General features: G+C 38.6%; 1 protein-coding gene across 1 annotated transcript; it reads right to left on the bottom strand.

Annotated features, from left to right (window-relative positions):
• Positions 1-266: 266 nt before the first annotated feature.
• NOX1 (NADPH oxidase 1) lies at positions 267-25,556 on the bottom strand. The gene is given in 14 exon segments (XM_077146875.1): positions 267-393; positions 5,531-5,655; positions 5,854-6,000; positions 6,428-6,590; positions 6,810-7,042; positions 7,574-7,638; positions 7,641-7,665; positions 12,121-12,253; positions 12,342-12,523; positions 12,620-12,771; positions 13,750-13,834; positions 19,706-19,816; positions 23,113-23,207; positions 25,508-25,556. Coding segments are annotated over 14 exon segments (1,692 nt in total).

The following is a 25,556-nucleotide window of genomic DNA, read 5'->3' as shown; positions in this document are numbered from 1 at the left end:
GCCCTGCTGCAGTCGTGGTTTTCCAGAAGGAATTAAGGTTATTTTCCTAAGAAAGGATCCATGGGCTTTGCAATTTTGACTTCTGAAGTTCTTAGGTTGGTGGAGCTCAAGTATAATGAAGTTGAATGCAATCAAAAAAGGATGCCAAGGAGTCAAGGTTTGAGAGACATTATTACCCTTAAATGACTGCCCAAACCTGAGTCAATTAAGTTGTTAAAGATGTAAAGGAGAGATGAGTTGCAGATTACTTTCCTTATCCCTGAGTTTCAAAATTTTTCTTTGTTGAAGTAGAATTGAACCTTCCGAGGATCTAGACTGGAGTACTGGGGACAGCATTTGCTCAGGCTCTTTGCCAAAGACTGAGGACCGCATAGAAAAACTCCTACCACAGATCTGCAGAAATAGAATAGTAAGAGCTGGAATAGTAAGGGCTGAATGTTTATACTGAGAATAAACTGACAATTGGGTGTGATACAAATCTACTAGGCCTCTACTGTGCCCAACAACGTTGAATAAAAATTGAGTTATTAGAGTCAATAGAAGGGTATAGGGGAAAACTAAAATTGCATGTTATGGCCTATAATAGTTAACCGGAAGACATCAGCAGTACCGCAGCACTACCAGGGGCAACTAACTGGGGGGAGGGGCAAGTAATAAGTGGTAGTTTGGATTTGATATTTGGTGAGGCTGTGTTTATTGATTCTTTGTCTCTATGGATCAGTGAAAATTGTCGAAAATTAAGAGTGCTGCTGATTGTACAACCAAGTGAGAATACTGTAAGACAAGGTCTGTTTATTTTGGACATTATCCATGATGCCCATTAGATGAAGGGAGCTGAAGGGTACAATAAGAAACAGAAAGGCAAACTGATATATTTATATGATGGAATATGGTGCAGCTACAAAATGGAAGGACGTGGAGAGGCACACAATGAACTGAATAAACCTTGAGGATAATATGCTGTGTTTAGAAACTAAAGAACAAATATGCTAAGTTTCTCTTTCAGAAAATACTTGACAGAAAATTGGAGCCTAGATTTAGTCTGAAGTAAGTGTATTTCTAGATTCTGCGACACCGAGCTGTATGTGTATCAGCTAGTATTTCCTTGGAACTTTGAGTAACTCTATGATACCCAAGACCCAGAAATAGTGTTGCAGTGCTGCAAGTTAGTATAGCTATATACAATAACAGTTAAAGTAACCAAAAAAGAGATAAGGCCTTAATTAGAGATGAAAATGAAGCCAATATGGGGTGGGTCACAGTGGCTCAGCAGGTAGAGTTCTTGCCACCATGCTGGAGACCCAGGTTCGATTTCCGGTGCCTGCCCATGTCGGGGGGGAAAAAAATGAAGCCCATATGGCTGGGACTAAGATAAATCAGAATATAAGGTAAAAGATGATAGTATATGTACCCTAGACCTTCACCTACTGTATGAGACCAAAGGCAGAGATTTTATTATGTCTAGAACCTAAATTTTCTTTAACACACAATCTAAGTCAACCTATCTGGATAGCTCATTTAAACAACCCAAACTCCTAGAGTCCAGAATAGGAACTAGGCCTTGTAATTCTGTATAGCTTAATATAATACTCATATGCATCTCACAGTTTGGTGGGCTGATAGTCCCTTGAGGGGCCAAAGGAAAATATATATATGGAACTAATAAACTTTCCTATCTGGGAAGCCCTGGGTAACCCCTCAACCATTGGGGACTCCCCCCAAAATAGGCCAAGCCCTTGATTTTGAGGCTTGCCATTATGAAACTTATTTCTGTAGTGGAGAAGCTAAGACTACCTATAACGAGGCATAAGAGTTGCTTCCAGGAAATCGCTTGTTGCTCAGATGTGGCCTCTCTCTATTTAAGCCCAACTCTGCAAGGAAAATTGTTACCCTCCACCTTACATGGGACATTGCTATTCAGGGGTGAAAGTCTCCCTGACAAGGTGGGATGTGACTCCTGGGGATGAATCTGGTTCTGGCACCATGGGATTGACAACACCTTCCTGACCAAAAGGGAAAAAAGAAGTGTAATAAAGTAAGGCGTCAGTGACTAAGAGAGATCAAATAGAGTCAAGAAGCTATTCTGGAGACTACTCTTACGCAAGCTTCAGTTAGTGCTAATTACCATGATTTGCTACACCCCAATCAACATCACTCCTATTAACTCTTAATTACACCCAGGACTTGAACTGAGACTCTATAGAAGTTTCATGCACTAAGTTTGCTTTCCTCGAACCTATAACTTCCAGAGGGTTACTAGGCCAAGTAAATCCTGAAACCCAGAGGGACCAGCCTCTCCAGGATTATCAACTAATTACAAATCCCCCATCCTTTAGTGTAGACATTCCTTCTCAATATGAAAAAGTCATAACAGGCATTGCCTTAAGTTTCCTAAAGATTGGGAGAAGTATCAAAGAGGAGAAGGAAGAGTTATAACAAAGAAAATAAGATTTAACAAATGAGTATGACTGCTGAATCACTATATTGATATTTCTTCTAGCCTCTAGTATTTTGGAGCAGCTAGAAGGAAAAATCTGAAATAGTGTGATGGCAACCCATAACAAACTCTGAAATCTGTTTGAAAATTATTGCTTTTTCTTTCTTTTCTTTACATATATGTTATATTTCACAATAAAGAACATTTAGAAAGAAAAAAAATCAGTTGTTGACTCTCTCCTACATTATCCGTGGTAGTTTTCTAACCTTCTCTGCTCACAGGTGTCAAACATGTTCTCAGCCCTTGTCTAGTTAAAGAATATAGAGTCAAGAGGCATAGTATAGTGAAGTGGTTATGTGCTAACCTCTTGAGCCAATCCAGTTCTGACAATTATTCCACCTGCATGATTTTAAGCAGGTTTCTTAACCTTTCTGTTTCAGTTTTGCTGCCTGTAAAATGGGGATTAAAATGTCACATACCACAGCCTTCCACTTCATTACTTAGGAAGAGTTGTGCCACCTTAGGCCTTGGAGAGGTTAAAACACATTAGTTGGGGATTAGTGAGAGCCTGGTTGCCACCCTATTGTTCTGGGGTGGTTGAGCATATGCCCAGGAGATGGCAGAGAACCTGAGTGTGGCCGCAATATTTGGAGAGGGTGGAACCAAAAAAGGCAGTCTTCCCAGTGTCCCCCAAGGTTACATTTGAACAGAGCTGGGCCACTGTGTAGGCCCTCAGAAAGTGTGGGTCTGCCGCTTTCCAAATTTTGAAATCTGTTCTATAGCTAGTTGTTAAAATGTACTTTTTAAATGTATTATTTCTTTGTATATATGTTATATTTCACAGTAAAAAAAAAGTTTAAAAATGTCGCTTAACACATAGGGTAATTTTGGAGATTAAATGAAAACTTGTAAAGAAATTAGAAAAACACTTGACAAATCGCAAGTGCATACTGTTACCTGCCATTAAAGCCATCCACTGTGAGCTTATTCCCAATGAAAAATTCTTCACACTGAAGAGGTATGAAGAAGTAGTGTTCTTTCTTGCCAAAGCTAATCTTTCTGGGTCTCACCCTGTCTTTCCTTTTCTTTTATTTAATTGGAAAATAATTCACATGCTATATCATTCACCCTTTTAAAGTGCACAATCAGTACTTTTTACAACAGCCACAAAGTTTTGCAACCACCACCACTAATTCCAGAACATTTTCATCATCCCAAAAAGAAATCCGAAAACATTAGCAGTTATGCCCCATTTCCTCCCCAACCACCCCCCCACCAACCCTAGACAATCATGAATCTACTTTCTGGCACTCTAGATTTGCCTATTTTGAACTTTTCATATGAATGGAATCATACAATATGTGGCTTTTTATGTTTGATTTTTTCACTTAGCATAATATGTTAGAGGTTCATCCATGTTGTAGCATTTATCAGTACTTCATTTCTGTTTTAAAGCTGAATAATATTCCATTGTGTGTATATATCACATTTTGTTTATCCATTCTATAGTCAATGGGCATTTGTGTTCTTTCCATGTTTTGGTCAGTATGAATAATACTGCTATGAACATTAGTGTATAAGTTTTTGCATGGACATATGCTTTCATTTCTCTTGGGTATATACCAAAGAGTGGAATTGCTGGGTCATTTGATTATTCTGTGTGTAACAGTTTAAGGAACTGCCAAAGCATTTTTCAAATTCCCTGCTCCATTCCACATTCCCACAAGCAATGTAGGAGTGTTCCAATTTCTCCATCCCTTGTTATTTTCCATCTTTAATTCTTCTTCTTCTAGTCCTCTCTTCTTTTTCTTATCTTTATTTTATTCCTATCTATTGGCTTCTGCTGTATCTATAAATATGTTTCTGTTGCCCTTAAGCTGTACAAGCATTTCCTGGGCCTTAGCACTCCTCCAACACTCTTGACCATGCCTCCCTAAAACTTCTTCCCTTGGTTTCTGAAACACCACTTCTCCAGGTTCTCCTCCTTGTTCTCTGGTTTATATTTCTCCCTTCCCACATAATGTAGGCATTCCTTAATATTCTGTCCTCTGCCAATCTGTCCTAGCAAGCTCATCCACTCTCACAGCTTGAACTATGTTCAGCTCAAATAATAGGAAGATTAATATAGTATCTTTTGCTTAGATGCTGCTTTTGAATTTACAGAGCACTTTTCACACATTGTCTTCCTTAATTTTCACAACAACACTGCAGATGAGTAGAGCATAAAAATATAATCCCCATTTAACAAATGGAAAATCTGAAGCTCAGAGAGCTTTCTAGCTCAAAGTCCGGGTACTGGAAAGTATCAGAACTGTCATTAGAACCCAGGATCATCTGAAATTGAAGTCACTAAGTGCTCTCTCCATTGCCTTCCTGAAGCCTTTCCAGATCCATATACCTGATTCATAGGTTGCATCATATTCTGCTTTGAGTTTATTGTATGCGTCTCTTATTAAAATTTGTGCTCCTTGGGAGACAGGAACCATAATTTCTCTTTCAACCTCTTCCAAAGCTTCTAGAATAGTGAATGCCAGGCTCACAGAAGGTAACAAATAATGTTTGTGGAACTGAACTGATCTTCACCTGCCAGCTTGTTCTGGGAGTTTAACACAATTAGCTTAATCTTCTCTCCACTGGAATGACTGGTTTCATAGTTGGTGCTTGGTGGTTTTCCTGTATGCTCTAGCATGTTTCAAAACCCCTCCAGAAAGACTGAGGTCATGACATCAGTTAACCAGATAATACAATCCAAACTTCTTTTACTTTAGGTAGAGGTCAATTAAGGTGAAAAAAATGCATTTGAATTGCTTCTGTTCTCTATTTTGTTTGGTAGAATCAGAACTGAGTGTCCCTGACTCAGTGTTTGAATGGGGACTTGCTGGAGCAGCAAACACCTTTCATCAAACACAAGATCTTGATCCTTATTTTGCTTAAAACCTCAGATGAAATTTCCTCTGTGTTAGTCAGGAATCTAAGAGTGGTAAAAATAGTTTCTGCTCCAGAGATCTTTACCCATGAGTGTTCAGCATGCCCTGATACCTTTCCTAAACCCTAATTCTATAAACCCAACTAGCTAGAGGAGATAATACTTACTTGGGGTGGGCATTAACTATTGTAGAAAACTCGTTGTCCCACATTGGTCTCCCAAAGAATGTTTTCTGTTTCAGGCCTGTCAAGATGTCAGTGACGTTGTCAAAGTTTAATGCTGCATGACCGGCCTGGAGTTAGATAAATAAGAAGTTAAAAGAAGCAGGTCCTGTAGCTGCATCTTTCTTCAGCCACTTTTAAGCTTGGGTTTAAGGGTTAGGGCAGGTAGGAAATCATAAGAAGCAATGATTTTCAATCAGCATACACTATCATTTGTCTGTCATTCATCTTACATCTAACAAGGGGATTAATGTGTTGTTTGAACTCACGATGTTGCTATCCCATCCAGTGAGGAACAGACGGTAGTTTAGAAAGCCCACTTTGCCTGATTTCTCCATCTCCTGTTCCAGGGAAGCTAAAAGATCACTGAACCAGGCAAAGGCACCTGTCTCCCTGCAGATCCAGTAGAAATAGACCTGGAATCAGTAAGAGAGAATACAGCTTTATCAGGTGCCCTTTGCAATGTGCATTATGAAGACATGATTATATATCTAGTCTGAATTTGCAGATCAAGTCTAAGGATGACCTGACAAATCACATCTACAAAGCAGCAGACCAAAGTAAGGCAGCATGAGTGTTCATAGTTCTGACAACTTCCCTTATGGAAAGAGACCTGCAAGGTCATGATTGATTATCAGGGTGATTTTAAACTCCAAATTGAAAATAAAGACCCTACTTTTAAGATGCGTCTGTAGAAGCTGATTCTCTGGAAGAGAGAAGTGATCACTCACTCTCTTAACTCCAGAGAGAGTTTACTCCCTTATAAATTGCAAAGAGCTTAGCTCATGAAGGCAAGAGACCTGTCACTCCAGGACAGATAAAAAGTGGCACGCAGGAGTGTACCATTTGTGTTTTGAGGTTGTGGTCTGCATGCCGGAATTTGTACCAGATGGATTTCAAGATAGAAGCAAAGGGGGTGACCCCAATTCCCATTCCAACCAACATAGCCACTTCGTACTGGAAAACATCCTCACTGGCTGTGCCAAAGGGGCCATCCACCTCAATCCTGGCACAAGACAGAAAATAATGAGCAAGTGATGTCTCACCTCTACTCCAAGCTCAAACATCCTCCCAGACACATACTCTTCCCACAGCTGATTTCTATGTTTATTTAATCATATCCTATTATACTATTGTACCAGACTTAAAGTTTGTGAGGAATTTCTTTCTCTTTTCTACCTGTTTGCATCCTGGTCTGGGTTTCTTGTTGGTTTCAAAGCCCTACCTGGGAAACGGTGAATGCTGGTCAAAAGCCCTTATGAGATTTTCTAACCAGTCCCCTGCTGCCCGGATGTGAATGGAGAAGAAATCTTCCTCTGCAGCAGAGGTCAGAGTAAAGGAATGCCACTCCAGGAGAGAGATTGAGGGACAATTAACAAAAATATACTGTCCCACTTCCGTGCTGAAGCCACGCTTGTTCATCTGCAATTCCAGAACTTTGGATGGGTGCATGACAACCTGTGAATGAAACACATAGACCAAAGGAGACAAACTCATGGTGCTACAGGGGCAGACAGATAGAGAAAATGAGTAAAACTGGCAGATCGGTGACTATGGTAAGCTGCAAGCACAAGACCTTTCTAAAGGGAGCAGTAGTTACTTAACTCGAAACAATGGTTGTGATAGGGAAATGCAACTCAGTGTTAAAAGCTTCCTGATTCTTCAAGAGAAACCAGAAATGCCTTTTTTTTGTTAATGTGCAAGCCACCAGATATTTAATACTGACTGACACTGAATTCAATGTTTTAAATATTGTGTAGGCCAAACAAAATATGTCTGAGAGTTAAATCTGACCCAGGCCACCTGTTTGCAGCCTCTGACATAGACTAATCACGTGATGATCTCTACCAAACACCTTCTTCCCACAGCTCTGTCTAGTGCTGGAGGAACTTTCTTGTTTTCCTTCAGGGTGACAACATGGCAATTTACTTCTATTACCAGGTAGTACAGAACTCCTGTCACAGCAAGAGGAAAGTGCATATTCCTTACCTTGGTAATCACAACATTCTGCTGGGAGCGATAAAACTGGAGGATCCTTTCAAAGATATAAAGGACACCCGTGCAAGGATCCACTTCCAAGACTACACAGAGACGGGTAAAGAAGGAGGTAACACGTTTACAAAATCATCACTTGGCACATTAATCACTTGCATAGTATTTATTTGTGCAGCAGTTCATTCCTCCATTCAATAAATATTTATTGAGATCTCTGAGGCGTATCATTAATAAGCCATTAATTTCATCACATCTTGGGGATGGAAATTGAAACAAATAAACTACAAAGGTTTTGCTTGCTAATCTGTTACTCATAAAGCAGATCATTTCCTGGAAATTTATAGGTTTGGCCAGGAAGCAAAAGAAAAGTACCTGATAATTATACAAACACACATACATATATACTTAAAATTTACTTAAATACTTTAAATTTAAGACTAAAATTGATTGTAGTGTTGAATGCACAATTATGTGATGATACTGTGAGCCACTGATTGTATACTTTGGATGGATTTCATGTTGTGTGAATATATCTCAATAAAATTCCATTAACGAAAAAAAAAGAATCTAAGATGGTCTTCCAGGGCAACGCGTTCAATTTGAAAAACTGATGGAGAAAGCAGATGTGAAATAGAATTAGGCAACTAGAAACAACAAACCAACAGAAAATGAAAAGTATGTAGCTGATACTATTGGTATCAACAATATATAAAACATGGCACTTATCAGGTTGCTTCCATATACAGAGGTGCTAGCAAAAATGTATATCCTAGCAATGCTACATCATGTCCTTTTTTCACAGTTGCTCAAGCATGATGCTTAGAACTGGGTGGAATGAGGTTTCTTATGCTATTTCAGGTAAATAACTTCTTTGGGCATCTCTAGGGAGGAAAGGGGCAAGAATGTTCTATGTTTCATAGAAGATACGAAAAAAACATATTTTAAGAAATGGCCAATAACAGTGTGGAAAAAAAATTGGCCTCTGAAGTAATCAGAGAAATGAATTTTAAAAGAAGGAAGCATATTTAGCTTCTTAAATCGGAAAACAATTCTAAACAATAGTGCCCAGCATTAACTGGAATGCAGGGAAATGAGCACTTTCACATGCACAGCTGGTGGAATTGCAAATTGGTAACATCTTCCCAGAAAGCAATTTGGCAATACATCTCAACAGCTTTGAAAGCATCCCTTCTTTCTGACCCAGGAATTTCACTTCCAGGGAATGGATCATAAGAAAATAACTAAGGTTGTGCACAAAGTGTTATTGTGAATATAGTAATAGCCACATTGTTTACTAAGAAAAACATGACAAGAAATGGGATATCATGCAACTGTTTTAAAATATGTTTCAGAATACTATTTGACAACAGAGGAATGTATCCATAATATATATTAAGGGAAAGAATAATTACACCTCTAGATGATAGTACTCTGTGTGACTTTTATTTTCTTTTAAATATCCTTCTGCATTTTCCAAACTTTCTACACTGAACATGTATTATTTTTTATACTTTAAAAATGGAGGTTATGTGGAGAGAGTATTTTTTTTTCATGCTTATGGAAGAAACAAACCAGTACATTCAAACAGATGGCAAGACAGATGTTCCTAATACTTAATACCCTGTATTAAGGAACCAAGCAAAACAACGCCTGAGTTTTAAGAATACCTCCAAATAGACCAAACATAACTTATCTCCATAATAGACAGGTAAAAGATAGAAGCTGATGAGCAAAATAAGACAGGGTATTAACTTCTTTAGCCAGTAAGGGGCTGATCAAGCTTTATGATTTCCTGTCTTTAATATCCTCTTGTCCTACTGGTCAAATGAAACAGGTGTCAGGTTAAATCTTATAATTTTCTATGGTTTTAGAAATGAAATGTGCTATCAACCTATGCCAGGAATGTCCTTTTAAAATTACTCTTAAAATAGGTAATACATGTACACGTTACAAAACTCATAACTACAAAAAGGTATACAGTGAAAAGCAAATCTCCTTTCTGTCTCTGTCTCTGAGCTCCCCAGAGTTCCCCTCCCCAGAGGTAATCAGTCATTAACTTGTGAATCTTACAGAACATGCAGTAAATGATTGTTTTAACGTAAATGGTAGCAGATTATACACACTACCCTGAACTTACCTTTATTCATTTAACATCTTAGAGACCAGCCCACATTAGTACCTATAGAGCTGTCTCATTCTTTTTAATGGCTGCAAAGTAGTAGTAGTAGTCTAGTTTGTAAAAGTCCCATAATTTAACTGGTTCCCTATTGATGGACACTTGTTTCCAATCTTCTATTCTATCAAGCAATACTTCAGTGAACAAACTTATACATGTTATTTAACACATAAGCAAATATATTTGTAAAATAAACTCCTGGAAGTAGAATTGTAAACTTTGATACAGATTGCCAAATCACCCTTTACAAGGAGTTATACAGCTTACACTCTCGCCAACAATGCATGTGGGCACTTCCTCATGCTCCTGCCAACACAGTGTTTTAGCACACTTTTAATCATTGCTAATCCGTTAGGTTAAAAAAGGAGGGGAGTGCATCTTACTGTAGTTTTATTCTGCATTTTTTCCATTATGAATAACATTAAGCATAATATATATATATTTGAGATTAACATATATTTCTATTTCTGTGATCATTCTGTTAATATCTTCTACATCTTTTTTATATCAGGTTGTTAGGCTTTTTCTTATGAATTGTAAGACTTATTTATATATTAGGAAATGAGTTCAGGGTCTGTGCATTTTAAATGCTTTTTCTACTTAGTAAGAAGAACCTATGCCAGGAATGTCCTTTTAAAATTACTCTTAAAATAGGTAATACATGCACACGTTACAAAACTCATAACTACAAAAAGGTATACAGTGAAAAGCAAAGGTTGTCTTTTCTTTTTATTTATGAAGAGTATTTTTTGCCATGTAAAATTATATATCCATGTCTATATCTACATTCAAATGAATCAATCTTTTATTTATTTAGAAATGTCTCCCCACTCCAATATTAGTAAACCATTTTTCCCCATGTGATCTTAGAGTGATTTTATGGTTGTTGCTTTTTTTTTAACATTTAAAGCCTTGATCCATGAATCTTTGATTCATATTTTAGTAAGATGTGAAATAAAGGTACAGCTATCTTTGTCTAGGTGGTTATGCAATTGTTTTAAAATGTATTGAATAATATGATTTTTTCCCACTGTTTTGAAATGGCAACTTTAGGGGATTTTTAAAAAGATATTCTTTCCTTTCTAGAAGAAGACTGAGCTATTGCTTTTACTTCTGCATCTGATTTAGAGACAATTCTTCTCAGAACACTTTGAAACACCACAAACCAACCTTCCCCTTCCATGTATTCCTCAACTTTATATAGTTTATAAGCAAGCTAAATGTGCCAGTTTGAATCTGTGGTGGACCCCAGAAAAGCCATGTCCTTTAATCCTCATTCAGTATTGCTGACAGGGGGCATTTTGATTGTTCCCATGGAGATGTGACCTATCCAATTGTGGGTGGTAACTTTTGATCAGCTAGTTTCCATGGAGTTGTGACTCCACCCATTAATCCTTTAAAAGGAAACATTTTGGAGAGAGTCCCTTTCTTTAGAGCCACGAGAAAGCCAGCAGATGCCACCAGGTTTGCCATGTGCCCTTCCAGCTGAGAGGGAAACGTTGAACTCCATCGGCCTTCTTGAACCAAGGTATCTTTTCCTGGATGCCTTAGATTGGACATTTCTATAGACTTGTTTTAATTGGGACATTTTCTCAGCCTTAGAAGCGTAAACTAGCAACTTATTAAATCCCCCTTTTAAAAAGCCATTCCATTCCTGGTATATTGCATTCTGGCAGCTAGCAAACTAGAACACTAAGGTAAACCATAACATTTATGATAATTACCCTGGGGCACACCTTGAGTTCCCTGGGACTCAGTTTCCTAATCATTTACTATCCAATAATAATTTCCAAACATGTTCTTATAACATCAACAAAAACCCACTTCAAGAATGCTTTTTCTCCACACAGAAAATTTGACTGAAATTTCACAGCTAAGCTTTGGGACAGTATAGTGGTCAAGAGCATAATCTTTAGAGTCAGAAGGGCCTGGGTTTGAATTCCAGGTCCACTACTTACTTGCTGTGAAATCTCAACAGTTTACTTAATATTTCTGAATCCTAGTCCCTTTGTCTTAAAATGGAAACAAAAGTACCTACCTAATAGGTTAAATGAGGTAATCCATATTATGTAGCATGGATGGCTCATAGTAAACACACTATTAATAAATGTGGGCTATCGTTATTTTCTTTGGAGAAAGCCTCAGAGCAAGCAACAAGCATCAGTCCTTCCTCTTCAAGGTCCCCTATTAAAGACAATTCCATAGCCTTTTGCCAAGACAATAGAAGTTTCTTAAAGGCCAGAACCTTGTGGATCTTATCCATAGGACTCCAAAATGGGATGGCTAATGATAATAGTAATAATAAGTGCAATAATAACAGCAGCAGCTCCTAACAAGAGTCTGTCCCAGTCCATAGGCATCTTACCTCAGTGGGGAGTACTTCAAATTGGGGACGTTTGCACTGGGAGTCATGATCATCCCCCCTCCCAAAAGACTCTGCACACTTGTGAGGATGATTCTCATCCATACTTTCCTCAGTTTGACCCTGGACAATTCCACTGAAACAGCCAAAGGAGGACAATCTGGAGCAAAAGATTTTGCAAAGCCAGTGGCTGGGGCATGTGAATGAGGGTTGGTGGAACTTACCCGATGCCATGAATCACTAAACCAATGAAGCAGATGATAAAAAGGTGATGTGTATACCAGAAGATCTCAAAATAACTCCTCCGGATAAACTCCTTAGCTGAAGTCACCATGAGAACCAGGGCTGTTGTGATGACCATTCCAGTGAGACCAGCAATGCTGTTAATTGTCAGATACTCCACTGTCTGGGGAAAGGAGAAATGTCAGCTTGAAACAATGGCCACCAAGGATATTTTGTTGTTCAGGTCCAGCTCCCAGTGCTTGCCACTGAATCAACTCACCATGTTTAGGTGCTGGATGGGATTTAGCCAAGAACCTCCTTCTTCCTCGTGATAAGATAGGCTGGAGAGAATGGAGACAAGGGAACCATCTGTGACTTGTTGGCTTCTACTATAGCGTTCAAAGTTAAACAGGTGTGCAATGATGTGAATAGCTAAATGGAAAGATGGAAAGGAATATTGTTACTGAACAAAGGTGGTGGATTCTTTTGCCTAATATGCTCAAATGACCAATTTCTGAGACACCGGGGTTTCAAAGAGAGAAAAAATTTATTGCTAGGCACAAAGCAAGAGATCAGATGGCCTAGCAGCCCAAAATCTGTCTATCCAAGTTCAGGAGGTTCAAGGTTTTTATGGATTCTAACAAGGGGAGATGAAGACATTACAATTCCAAATGGTAAGTTTAAGCAGAAAGGGGGACAGAATTATCATTTCAGTTTCAAAGTGCAAAGGGAAAGGAAAGGAGACAGAGTTATTTCAGTAGAAGCAGAAATGATTTACAAACATACAGGATTGAAACTGGGACAGGAACTAGTTACTGGCTGACTCGAGTTCCTTCATTAGCATTAGGGGTTGCCCTTACAAGTTACTTTGAGAAAAAGACCTGATAAAAGAAGTAACAGCTCTTACAATTACAAAGGCATGGGATAAGAGCTTTAATAATCATTATCAGATATTTATTGGGCATTATAGTTCAGAGATTTCAGGTATTTCCTCCTGTCTATTCCAATATACCAGAAAGCAAAAAGGAATGTCTATATAATGATTTAGCAACCATAATCACCCCTTAAATCCTGACATCTCCAATTGTTATATGAAAGAAGCCTCAAGAACACCAAGGCAGGAATATCCCACTATAAAAGGAGAATCTCTACATATAGTGCCTAGCAAAATGCTGAGACCACCGAAGGAGCCCAATAAATAATTCATTGCAGAGATCTGAGAATTTTTTTATATAATCACTCCATTCCCAAAGGAACAGAGAGTAAACTCCATGAAAATAGACCTAGAACAGTGCCTGGAAAATAGTCTAGGTGCTCAGTAATATTTCTTGAATGTCTCTATGCATGGATGAATGAAACACAGCGTCTGCTGGCCCTGGCACCTATAGCTTCCTGGTTTGCTTTAGTTACCTGTGTAAAGGCAGATCATATATGCTACCAACTTGTGGAAGGTGAGGTTGTGATCCAGTTGCTTTCTCAGTATGCACCTGCAAAACTGCAATGTATAGTGATCATGGTTAGGGGTTCCCCAGCCACCTTTTTAAAATTCACTATCATGACACAGCAGTTGGTGACCTCAATCAGAATGAAGAGATCTTAAAAACTGAGAAAATCACATTTTTGGTGACATTTGTTGATGGCAACAATCCTTTCCAAGCAGTCCAAGAAGAAAACTGGTAATGAATATAAAAATTAAAGATAACATCACATCAGTAGAATGAGCAAACTATGACAGAGAAGCAAAAGGAAAATGCCACTGGCAAATCCTCATGAAGAAGCCAAGGGAGAAAGCTAGCTGATGTTCCTGTCTGCCTCCCCAGCTGAAAGAGAATCTTCAGCTTCAAATTCATATTTAAGAAGAGGAAGTATGTTACAAGTGAAATATGCATGGACCTTGATGAACTGAACTTCACTGTAAAGGAGTTTGTGACACCTGGGACCCAGAGTAGGAGTTCTGCATCTTTGAAAGTCAGCATTGCCACATACAACAATTATTAAGGAATCCAAAAAAAGGAGATCACCGTTCAACTAGAGCTAAGAACAAAGCCAATTTGATAGGGACTAAGTTCCCTGGAACTTTGGTAGCTGTGTGGCACCTGAGACACTCTAGCCCTGAAATTCAACACTCCAACATACAGAAACTGTGAAAGGAGGTGAAAAGGAGATGTGATTTACGCCAGTATGAAAGTCAAAACAGGGCGAAAGTCACATGCAGGGGGTGCAGAAGAATTCCAAAGGGACTTGGAGAGAGGACCAGGAAAACAACTTCCCAAGATGGCACATTCCAAGCCTTCACAGATGGCACAATTTGGAAACAACAAAGACATAAGATCAAGAATGCTGCCATAGAGCTTCCGGGTCAAGATGGCGGCTTAACAACGTGCACGTTTTAGTTCATCCTCCAGAACAACTGCTAAATAACCAGAAACAGTACAGAACAGCTTCTGGGGCCATGTCAGTGACCAGACACACAGCGTACCCCAGTCTGGACCAGCTGGACCAGCTGAGAGCACCCCCCAAAACCGTGAGTTCCCAAAGCTGCGGCGGCCAGCGCCCCTCCCCCACGGGCCACTTCCCAGAGGGGAAAGGAAAGGATTTTACCAGCAGCAGGGACTGGGCACAATCAAACGCCAATTGTGGAACTAATTAACAAATTCTGACTACTAAAAATAGGCCCCCAGCTTAGGTGAACCCGATCAAAGCGAGGTTGCTCATTTTTACCCCGGCACCAAGGGGGCAGGACTGACAGAAAAAGGGGGAAAAAAAAGAAGGAAACAGGTTTTTGTGGCTGTGTATCTACAAAGGCTTGACTGCCTCTGGATACAGCGGCAGGACTTTTCAGGCTGCAACTGCCCCAGGCATAGTCACAAGTGAGCTCTTTTGGGGGCTTATCTGGAGCCTGTGCCTTCCCCAGGGGAGGGGTGAAGGCCCACCCAGGTGGAATCCCTCCATCAAGGAATTCAGACACCAGTGCTTGGTAATTTGAAGCCATTAAAACCAGCCTACAACCTCTCCTCTGTCTCCAACAACCCCCCAGCCAAAGTTAAAGGTACCACATCATCTTATGCTGGTGGGACCTGCAGTCAGACAAGTGCCACATACTGGGCAGGATAAGAAAAACAGAGTTCAGAGACTTCACAGGAAAGTCTTTCAACCTGCTGGGTCTCATGCTCAGGGAAAACTGATGCAGGTGACTCTTTCCTCCTGATAGGAGGCCAGTTTGGTCTGGGAAAATCTGGCTGGGGTCTATAATATCTAAGCAGACCCTCCTAAGTGTGTGGGGGGGAAAGGTACCACACAAGCAGGGCAAGAAACAAGAAAACAAGAACTGAAAAATTCTCCTCTGTTAAACAAAACTTAAGCTAAAGGTTCAGATAAAGCTGAACAGAATGTCAAAGAACAGATAGACAACAAATTCATCCAGCAAGAAAACCCTAGATAAAAGAAGTGAAAGCAATCTCCAGAATAAACTAATTAAGGTAATTAAATGCCTAGACACCAGCAAAAAATAACAAATCACACTAAGGAAATTGAAGATATGGCCCAGTCAAAGGAACAAACCAACAATTCAAATGACATACAGGAGCTGAAACAACTAATTCAGAATATACGAACAGACATGGAAAACCTCATCAAAAACCAAATCAATGAATTGAAGGAGGATATAAAAAAGGCAAGGAAGGAACAAAAAGAAGAAACTGAAAGTCTGAAAAAACAAATCACAGAACTTATGGGAATGAAAGACACAGTAGAAGAGATGAAAAAAACAATGGAAAACTACAATGGTAGATTTCGAGAGGCAGAACATAGGATTAATGAACCTGAGGACAGAACATCTGAAATCCAACAAGAAACAGAAACTATAGGGAAAAAAAAATGGAAAAATATGAGCAGGAACTCAGGGAATTGAAAGACAATATGAAGCACATGAATATACGTGTTGTGGGTGTCCCAGAAGGAGAAGAGAATGGAAAAGGAGGAGAAAAACTAATGGAGGAAATTATCACTGAAAATTTCCCAACTCTTATGAAAGACTTAAAATTACAGATCCAAGAAGTGCAGCGTACCCCAAAGAGAACAGATCCAAATAGACATACTCCAAGACATTTAATAATCAGAATGTCCAAGGTCAAAGAGAAAGAGAGGATCTTGAAAGCAGCAAGAGAAAAGCAATCCATCACATACAAGGGAAGCCCAATAAGACTATGCGCAGATCTCTCAGCAGAAACCATGGAGGCGAGAAGACAGTGGGATAATATATTTAAATTATTAAAAGAGAAAAACTGCCAACCAAGAATTCTATATCCAGCAAAATTGTCCTTCAAAAATGAGGGAGAAATCAAAACATTTTCAGACAAAAAATCACTGAGAGAATTTGTGACCAAGAGACCAGCTCTGCAAGAAATACTAAAGGGAACACTAGAGACAGATACGAAGACAGAAGAGAGAGGTGTGGAGAAGAGTGTAGAAAGGAAGACTATGAGTAAAGGTAAAAGGAAGGAAAATTAGATATGACATATAAAATCCAGAAGGCAAAATAGTAGAAGAAAGTACTACCCATACAGTAATAACACTGAATGGTAATGGATTTAACTCTCCAATCAAAAGACATAGTCTGGTAGAATGGTTTAAAAAACAGGACCCATGTATATGCTGTCTCTACTCAAAGGTCACGAGGCCAAGGACACAAATGGACATTTACATGTTTATAGCAGCATTATTAACAATTACCAAGTGATGGAAACAGCCAAAATGTCCATCAACAGACAGTTGACTAAACAAACTGTGGCATAAACATCAGATGGAATATTATGCAGCTGTAAGACAGAATAAAGTTATGAAGTATGTAACAACATGAATAGACCTTAAGGACATTATGCTGAGTGTGATTAGCCAGAAACAAAAGGACAAATACTGTATGGTCTCACTGACATGAACTGACGTTAGTGAATAAACTTGGAATATTTCCTTGGTAACAGAGACCATCAGGAGATAGAAATAGGGTGAGATATTGGGTGATTGGAGCTGAAGGGATACAGATTGTGCAACAGGACTGAATATAAAATCTCAGATATGGACAGCACAATACTAACTAACAGTAATGTAATTATGTTAAAACACTGAATGAACCTGCATGTGAGAATGATAGAGGGAGGAGGACTGGGGACATAAATGAAATCAGAAAGAAAGATAGATGGTAAAGATCGAGATGGTATAATCTAGGAATGCCTAGAGTGTATAATAATAGTGAAATGTACAATGTACAAATTTAAGAAATGTTTTTGCCTGAGGAAGAACAAAGGAATGTCATTATTGCAGGGTGTTGAAAATAGATGATAATTAATACTTTAAAATGTCACCTTATGTGTGAGACTAAAGCAAAAAATGTTTATTTGTTACAAAATTTATATTTTGACTAGAGCATTTCCTAATATAACTCATGTAGATAGTTTGATTGAATGTCATAAGTACTTGGAATCTCAGGTAGCACATGAGATTTTGTTTGTTTGTCCAGAGTGGTGCCCCGATGAATCCCAGAGTGATTTGATCAGTGACTGGAAAAGTATTTGCAAGCCCCCTTCGGGGAATGGTGAGAGTGGGGAGAAATTCAACTTCCCCAAGTTGAATTCTTGATATTCTCACAAGCAGTGTGGACAACCAAAGCTATAGGCTGAGCCCCCAGGCTTGGGGTTTGTTCACATGAAACTTAACCCCACAAAGGATAGGTCAAGTCTACTTAAAATTTAGGCCTAAGAGTCACCCCCAAGAGAGCCTCTTTTGTTGCTCAGATGTGGCCTCTCTCCCCAGCCAACACAACAAGCAGTCTCACCACCCTTCCCCTCTCTGCGTGGGACATGACTCCCAGGGGTGTGGACCATCCTGGCAATGTGGGACAGAGATCCTGGAATGAGCTGAGACTCAGCATCAAGAGACTGAGAAAAACCCTAGAATGAGCTGAGAATTAACATCAAGGGATTGAGAGAACCTTCTCGACCAAAGGGGGAAGAGTGAAATGAGACTAAGTGTCAATGGCTGAGAGATTCCAAACAGAGTTGAGAGGTTATCCTGGAGGTGATTCTTATGCTTTAAGTAGATATCACCTTGTTGTTCAAGATGTAGTGGAGAGGCTGGAGGGAACTGCCTGAAAATGTAGAGCTGTGTTCCAGTAGCCATGTTTCTTGATGATGATTGAACAATGATATAGCTTTCACAATGAGACTCTGCGAATGTGAAAACCTTGTGTCTGATGCTCCTTTTAGCTACTATATCAGCAGAAGAGTAGAACATATGTAATAAAAATAAATAATAGGGGGAACAAATGTTAAAATAAATTTAGTTTGAAATGCTAGTGGTAAATGAAAGTGAGGGGTAAGGGGTATGGTATTTATAATCTTTTTTCTCTGTTATCATTTTATTTCTTTTTCTAAATTGATGCAAATGTTCTAAGAAATGATGAATATGCAACTATGTGATGATGTTAAGAATTACTGATTGTATATGTAGAATGGAAAAAAAATTCGCTATCATGCCAATACCCACATACCCAGGCCCACCCTCCTTTTTAAAAATATACTTTTTCTGAGGACTCTTCACACACATACAGCCCATTCATGATATACACTCAGTGGCCCAGGTTATCATCACACAGTTGTGTATTCATCACCATGATTATTTTTAGAACATTTGCATCACTCCAGAAAAAGAAATAAAAAGAAAAAACTCCCCTTCGTTGACCACTAGTATTTCAATCTACTCAATTTATTTTTAACCTCTGTTTCCCCTATTATTGGTTTATTTCTTATCATATATTTTACTAATCTGTCCATACCCTGGATAAAGGAATATCAGACACAAGGTTTTCACAATCACAGAGTCACATTGTAAAAGTTTTATCTTTATACACTCGCCTTCAAGAATCAAGGCTACTGGAATATAGCTCAACAGTTTCTAATACTTTCCTCAAGCCACTCCAATACACCATAAACTAAAAACAGATATCTACATAATGCATAAGAATAACCTCCAGAATAACCTCTCAACTCTGTTTGAAATCTCTCAGCTCCTGAAACTTTATTTTGTCTCATTTCTCTCTTCCCCCTTTTGGCCAAGAAGGCTTTCTCAATGCTGGGTCCAGGCTCATCCTTGGAGTCCTGTCCCACGTTGCCTGGGAGATTTACACTCCTGGGAGTCATATCATGTAGTGGGAGGGGCAGGGAGCTCACCTGCTGAGTTCGTTTAGAGAGAGAGCAGGCCCACCCTCTTGGCTACCAAAGGAGACCCCTGGCTTCCATTCTTGTCCTACTGAGGAGTCTGTGGTCTTGGTCTTTTAATGGGAAGTTGACATAGAAGAGTGGTGGGGACTCACTGAGTAGGTGCCCCTCAGGAAGGACAACATATTGCGACACACTGGAAGCAGGATCAGCATGCTGTTAAAATTCAGGCAGCAAGCAGAGGCTTGGGCCCAAGCCAACGCTGACTAGAGCAGAGAGGAGAAAAGACCACCAGCTACTTTATTTCACTGTCCAGCAAGTAAGCACTGGCCCAGTCCACTTGTCTGAAACCTGAAAATAGACAGGGCTACATGGAACATACTCTGTTATTTCTCAGTGACAAGCACAATCAGGCGAGGCTCTTTGTTGCAAAAGACAGAAAATTTGCTTAACTTCATGTTGAATGGAGAAATTCCCATGATGGTGGTTTGGGAAATACTTTTATTTATATGAAAGGTAGCAGGATTTAATAATCTCATGTTGGTAAATTCATTCTATGGATATAATATTTTACAATGAGTATTTTTGTTGAATACACTTAGGATTTTATTGTTTTGTCATTCATAAAACATACTGAAGGATCAGTTCTATTTTTATTTGCATTTTAAATTAAGCTTATATGTTTAGAGGTATGAATACAGGTGGTGACAATTTTGTTCTTGTTCTTTTCTGTATTTTCAAATGTTTGCAATTATAAGCATGCATTAATTGTGTAATGAAAACAATTTTAAAATTTAAGCACTTATATATATATATATTTAGTGCATGAACAGGCACCAGGAATAGAACCTGGGTCTCCAACATGGCAGGCAAGAATCCTGCCTGCTGAGCCACCATGGCCCATCCAAGATATTTTTTTAAATTGAATAACACCTAAGCAAGACTAATGAACTCTTCAGATCAAAAATTTTTAAACTAGATAAAGATTTCAGAAGAGCGAAATTCTAAGATCAAAAATTTCAAAGTTTCCTTGGGTGGCTAAGTAGCATAGATCAAGATCAGCCTGATCCAGCAGTAGAAGCTGCCAGGAAAGGAGCTGCCAGAAAAGGAGTTAGTGCTTCAAAGTAACTAGCCCAGAAACAGACTGAACAGAGTGTGCTAAATTCCATGGTGGCTAAATCCAACTTCTCTCCTCAATTCTGTACAACCGGTTTCTGAGTCTCCTCCATGTATTTGGAATGCAAGATAAGGAGTGTGATAATATTGCAGTAGCATGTAGAAGCAGTGGCAACCAGGAAATATTTGTTGAGTTTCAGCTGACTGGTTAGCCTTACAGTGTGTGCCCGTCAATGACTTGCTAAAAGAGTAAACAGTAGAATTAATTTCTCAAGTTTTTTCCAATATTCTTTAAGGCACAAAAACTTTTTTCCATGTAAGCTAAACTCAGGACAATGTTTCATCAGTTTAATAAGCCAGGTCAAGTGCTGCCTGATCCATAATAGCTTATAATGTCAGACTGTGCAGTGAATAAGAGCTGCCCAACTGTTTTTGATTTCTGGCTCTTCCACATGACCTGTGTTTTTTCCCTCTGCTGAGTCACAGTCAGACTGTTTTACTAAAAACTCATTTCTGAGTAAATTTTCTCTGCTTATCTCAGAGATCCTGCATTTCCATCTTGGTTCCCACTGCTTTCTTACTGAAGTCACAGAGGTTTTGAAAAGCTAAAATTGACAAGTGAATTGAAAATACAGGACTACAACTTCACAGCTCCATATTCTGTGGGGGCTGTTTGTATGGGATGAATTCCTTTTCTTTGTTTCTTCTTTTTTAGATGAGGGAACTGCAAACTGGAGCATTTTACATTGCCATTTTGTTCAACCAGAACTCTATTATTATTTTAATATATTGTTGGCCTCCACTTGTTGGTATTTTGAGGATTTTTTTCCCTTCTATGTTCATGAGGTAATATTGTTCTGTAGTTCCCTTTTCTTGGTATGTGCCTATCTTGTTTTGACATTATGGTAATGTTAGATTCCCAAAATTACTCAGAATTTGTTCTCTTCCATTTTGTGGTAGTGATTGTGCAAGGGATGAATTCTTTTTAGAGCAAATCCTTTTCCTCCACTGCTGCACACTTAAATAACCCAATTTATGTTCATTTCTAAACATCAGCACGAACTGATGTTACAATTGAACTGCTGCTATCATTAATGACTCTTTGACTATGGATTTAAATTCCTTCCTCTGCTGCTGATTTGTTCTTCCTCATATGAATCAAATTGCTCTCTGTATTTTCCTAAAGTGAGAATGAATTTAAGAAATATCCTAGGGAATGATTAAATAATATATGGCACATCAATGCAATGGACTGCACTCTTAACAGGGTTACGGTTAGGCAGTGGTTCTCTGATGGTAAATATTTAACAACCAGCTTTCTTAGGGGGAGGAAATCCTGCTTTGTAGCATTTATTAATTTTCATGATGTAAATGCTCCCACCATGGCAGATTTCAAGATACCAACTTGATGTCATTCACTGTCACTGAAAGCTTAGAAAGAGATGTGTACATTTGACTATCACAAGCTGGCCAGCACACCACTTATTATGAACTTACATGGAAAAGTATCTGAGATGCAGTAAGTGTAAGAAGCAATTTCCAGGCCAATAGCTACAGTGTTTGTGTTTATCAAATCTCATGGAACTATACACCAAAAAAAACACAAATGAGTCAATTTTTTGGTATGGAATTTTTTTTTTAGATTATGTGCTAAAGAAAATTAGTTTCCAGACAAAATAAACCTTTCTTCCTTTGGTCTCAAAGAGCAGGTGAGGTTCTAACATACAGACAGTGTCTTTTTTACCCCTGTGTTATGGAAATATCCTTCCCGTACCCTTTCACACACTCTTTTGTTCTTGATCCTTCACTTCAGCAGCCTTCTCTACTTCCTTTCCCTGATCTGACCCCACTTTCCTGCAGGCCTTTAGTTCCGCAGCAGCACCCACCTCTCAGACTCCCTGAAGTTCCCCTCTTGTTTAATAGAGAGGTAATTTTTGTGTGTAAGATTAGTTCACAGTAGTGGCTTTCTAGATGTTTTTGTTTATTACTGAACACTTTCTTAAAATCGTAAGCACGAGTCCAAAAGACAGACAAAAGCTGCTCTGGTTGAAGTAGAGGCAGGGACAGGAGCATGCCCAGTTAGCCTTTCCCTTACATCTTGTAGGGGCACTTGAGTTTCTGTGGAAACAAGCTTGAAAACTGCTGTTTAATAGTTCTTTTTATTGTGTACTTGTTTTATTGCGTCTGGGAAGTGTACCCTAAATAAGGTTGTCAGGTAAAAAAAAAAAGAATCATTTTTTAGTATAAGTATGCCCCATGCAATACATAAAATGTACTGATACCAAAGAAATAGTCCATTGTTTATCTGAAGTTTAAATTTTACTGGGAATCCTGTATTTTTTCCTAACCCTAGTCCTAGAGGGAATCAGGGCATTTGGTCACAAAGAGCCAGTTTCAGAGATAAGAAAAACACAGAGATTCTCTACATCACAACTGTGATACTTACTCCAAGGATTTCTCTTGTGTAGTAGTACTTGTCAGCCCTCTCATATGACAGGAAGACATATACAAACAGGGTAACATTCAGCCCCAACCAAGCGACTGGGATGAAAGAAAAACAAGCAAGGAGTAAAACAAAATTTGGGTGTGGGGAAGAGTCAATAAGGGATAGGAAATAGTGTCACCATTTTTTATATTTTGTATTTTATCTGTTTTCATTTTAAATGAGCATGATCCCACCAGTATCTAACTTACTTCTTCAGTGAATTAGTACCTTGAGACATGCACAAGACACTAATCATTAGATCAGGAGTCAGCAAACCGCAGCCCATGGGCCATATCTGGCTTGCCATCTGGTTTTGTACAGCCTGCAAGCTAAAGATGGTTATTCCTTTTATTTTTCATTTAAAAATGATTGGAAAAAAACATAAGTATAAAATTATATGACATGAAAATTATATGAAATTCAAATCTCAGTGTTAATAAAGTTTTATTAGAACTTAGCCATGCCCATTCATTTCTGTACTGTCTGTGGCTGTTTTCATGGTACATTAGCAGAGCTAAGTAGTTGTGAGAGAGACGTATGGTTTGCAAACTCTAAAATATGTACTATCTAGCCCTTTACAGAAAACATTTGCCCACTCCTGTACTAAGGCATTCAAGCTATTGCACCTAAAAGGTGGTTACAAGTGAATAAATGAAGAAACAAAGAATAAATGTGACAGCTATAATTCCTCTACTATGAATGGAAGAGAAGGTGGAATAGAAGACCTGGGAGGAAAGAATAAAATGTTTTTGAGTAATCTATTTTTATTTTTATTTTTTGTATGCTGTATGGTGGCGGTCACATTTCATTCTTTTTCCATGTGAGTATCCCATTATTGCAGTACCATTTATTGAATTCTTGTTTGTTAGTTTGTTTTTGCTTGTTTGTTTGCTTGCTTGTTTGTTTGTTTGCTTGTTTGTTTGTTTTGGGGGAAGTGCCTGGGCCGGGAATTGAACCCAGGTCTCCCACATGGCAGGCAAGAATTCTTCCCACATGGCAGGCAAGAATTCTTCCCACATGGCAGGCAAGAATTCTATCACTGAACTACCCTTGCACTCCTAAGTAATTTATTTTTATTTTTTAAAAAAAGAATGCCTAGGAGTATATGTCAGAGATAGCAAGAAATCTGAGCCTCCAGCAGGAGTGGTGGGGGTGGAAATTCAAAGCTAAGGAGTTAAATGTGAATCACCAGCATGGGTGATGAACTACTCCAACAAAAAAATAAGAGATGGGTAAAAAAACACAGAGGATTTTAGAGCTAGAAATGTCCTTATATTTGTATCTAATCCAGTCACTTCGTTAACCACCATTCCCACACACGCAAACAAGGAACCAGAAGTCTAGAGAAGATAAATAAATTGATCAAGTTCAGCCAGTTAGTAGCAGAACTGAAATAAATTCCCAGATCCCCTGTCTCCCAAACTGGTGCTCTTTCTGTTATAGTACAAAAGGACTTAAACAGAGTATTGAGAGTTGAAAATATAACTCATGGGATAAACTGCCAAAACAGGGAGTCCCAGGCTCAGAGGTGGTTTACAAATGGAAGAACGAGAGTGGGAAAAGTTGTGTTGGGATAAGGGATTGAATGAATGTACATCATGTGGTGAAGGAGTGCTCGTCTGAACGTTGGGAAGATGGGTTTAAGTAGCAGCGCTGCAATGAATTTAGTGTGACATCTGGGACTTATTTTCCCATGTAAAATCAGGGAGTTGGTTTATATATATGTACTACACAATAGATAGCCACTACCCCCACATTGTGCTAAAAGTGTAAAATACTCATCAGGTTTCAGAGACTTCATAAGAATAAAAAAATGTGATTATGTCATTCATATTTTCAACATAGATCTCATGTTGAAAAAATATGCTATTTTTTATATATTGGATTTGATAAAATATACTATTAAAATTAATTTTCGATGTAGCTACTAGAAGATTTAAAAATTACATATGTGGCTTCCATATGGTGCTGAGCCAGATGGTCTCTAAGATCATGGCCGTCTCAAGCAATCAATGATTTTTTTGATATCTTGATGTGAGCAGTATTGGAAATATAGAGAGAAATCTATGTGCCATGAGCATCGGTTAAGTGAGATGGGAGAGAAAAAGAGAAGACAGAAAATGAAAATAGATAGAAATTCCAAATACAGGTAGTTTGGCAACATCACCACTTACATATTATTTATCTCTGTGCTCTCATCTGGCCTAGAGTTGGATTTTGTTTTTACTAATAACTGGCCTTGATAAGCCCAATAATTGGCTGGGAATCTTTCCCTTTCAAAGAACTTTACAAATGTTAACAAACATGATGTTTCCTTGCTGTTGATCTTCCCAACTCATAGGAAATGAAACATCACTTACCAGAATCAAAGCTGAGAACCAGTAATTAACCATCCAGTTTCCCAT

Source organism: Tamandua tetradactyla, chromosome X (assembly GCF_023851605.1).
Source record: "Tamandua tetradactyla isolate mTamTet1 chromosome X, mTamTet1.pri, whole genome shotgun sequence".
NCBI lineage: Eukaryota > Metazoa > Chordata > Mammalia > Pilosa > Myrmecophagidae > Tamandua > Tamandua tetradactyla.
This window is presented reverse-complemented; position numbering and strand designations above follow the sequence as displayed.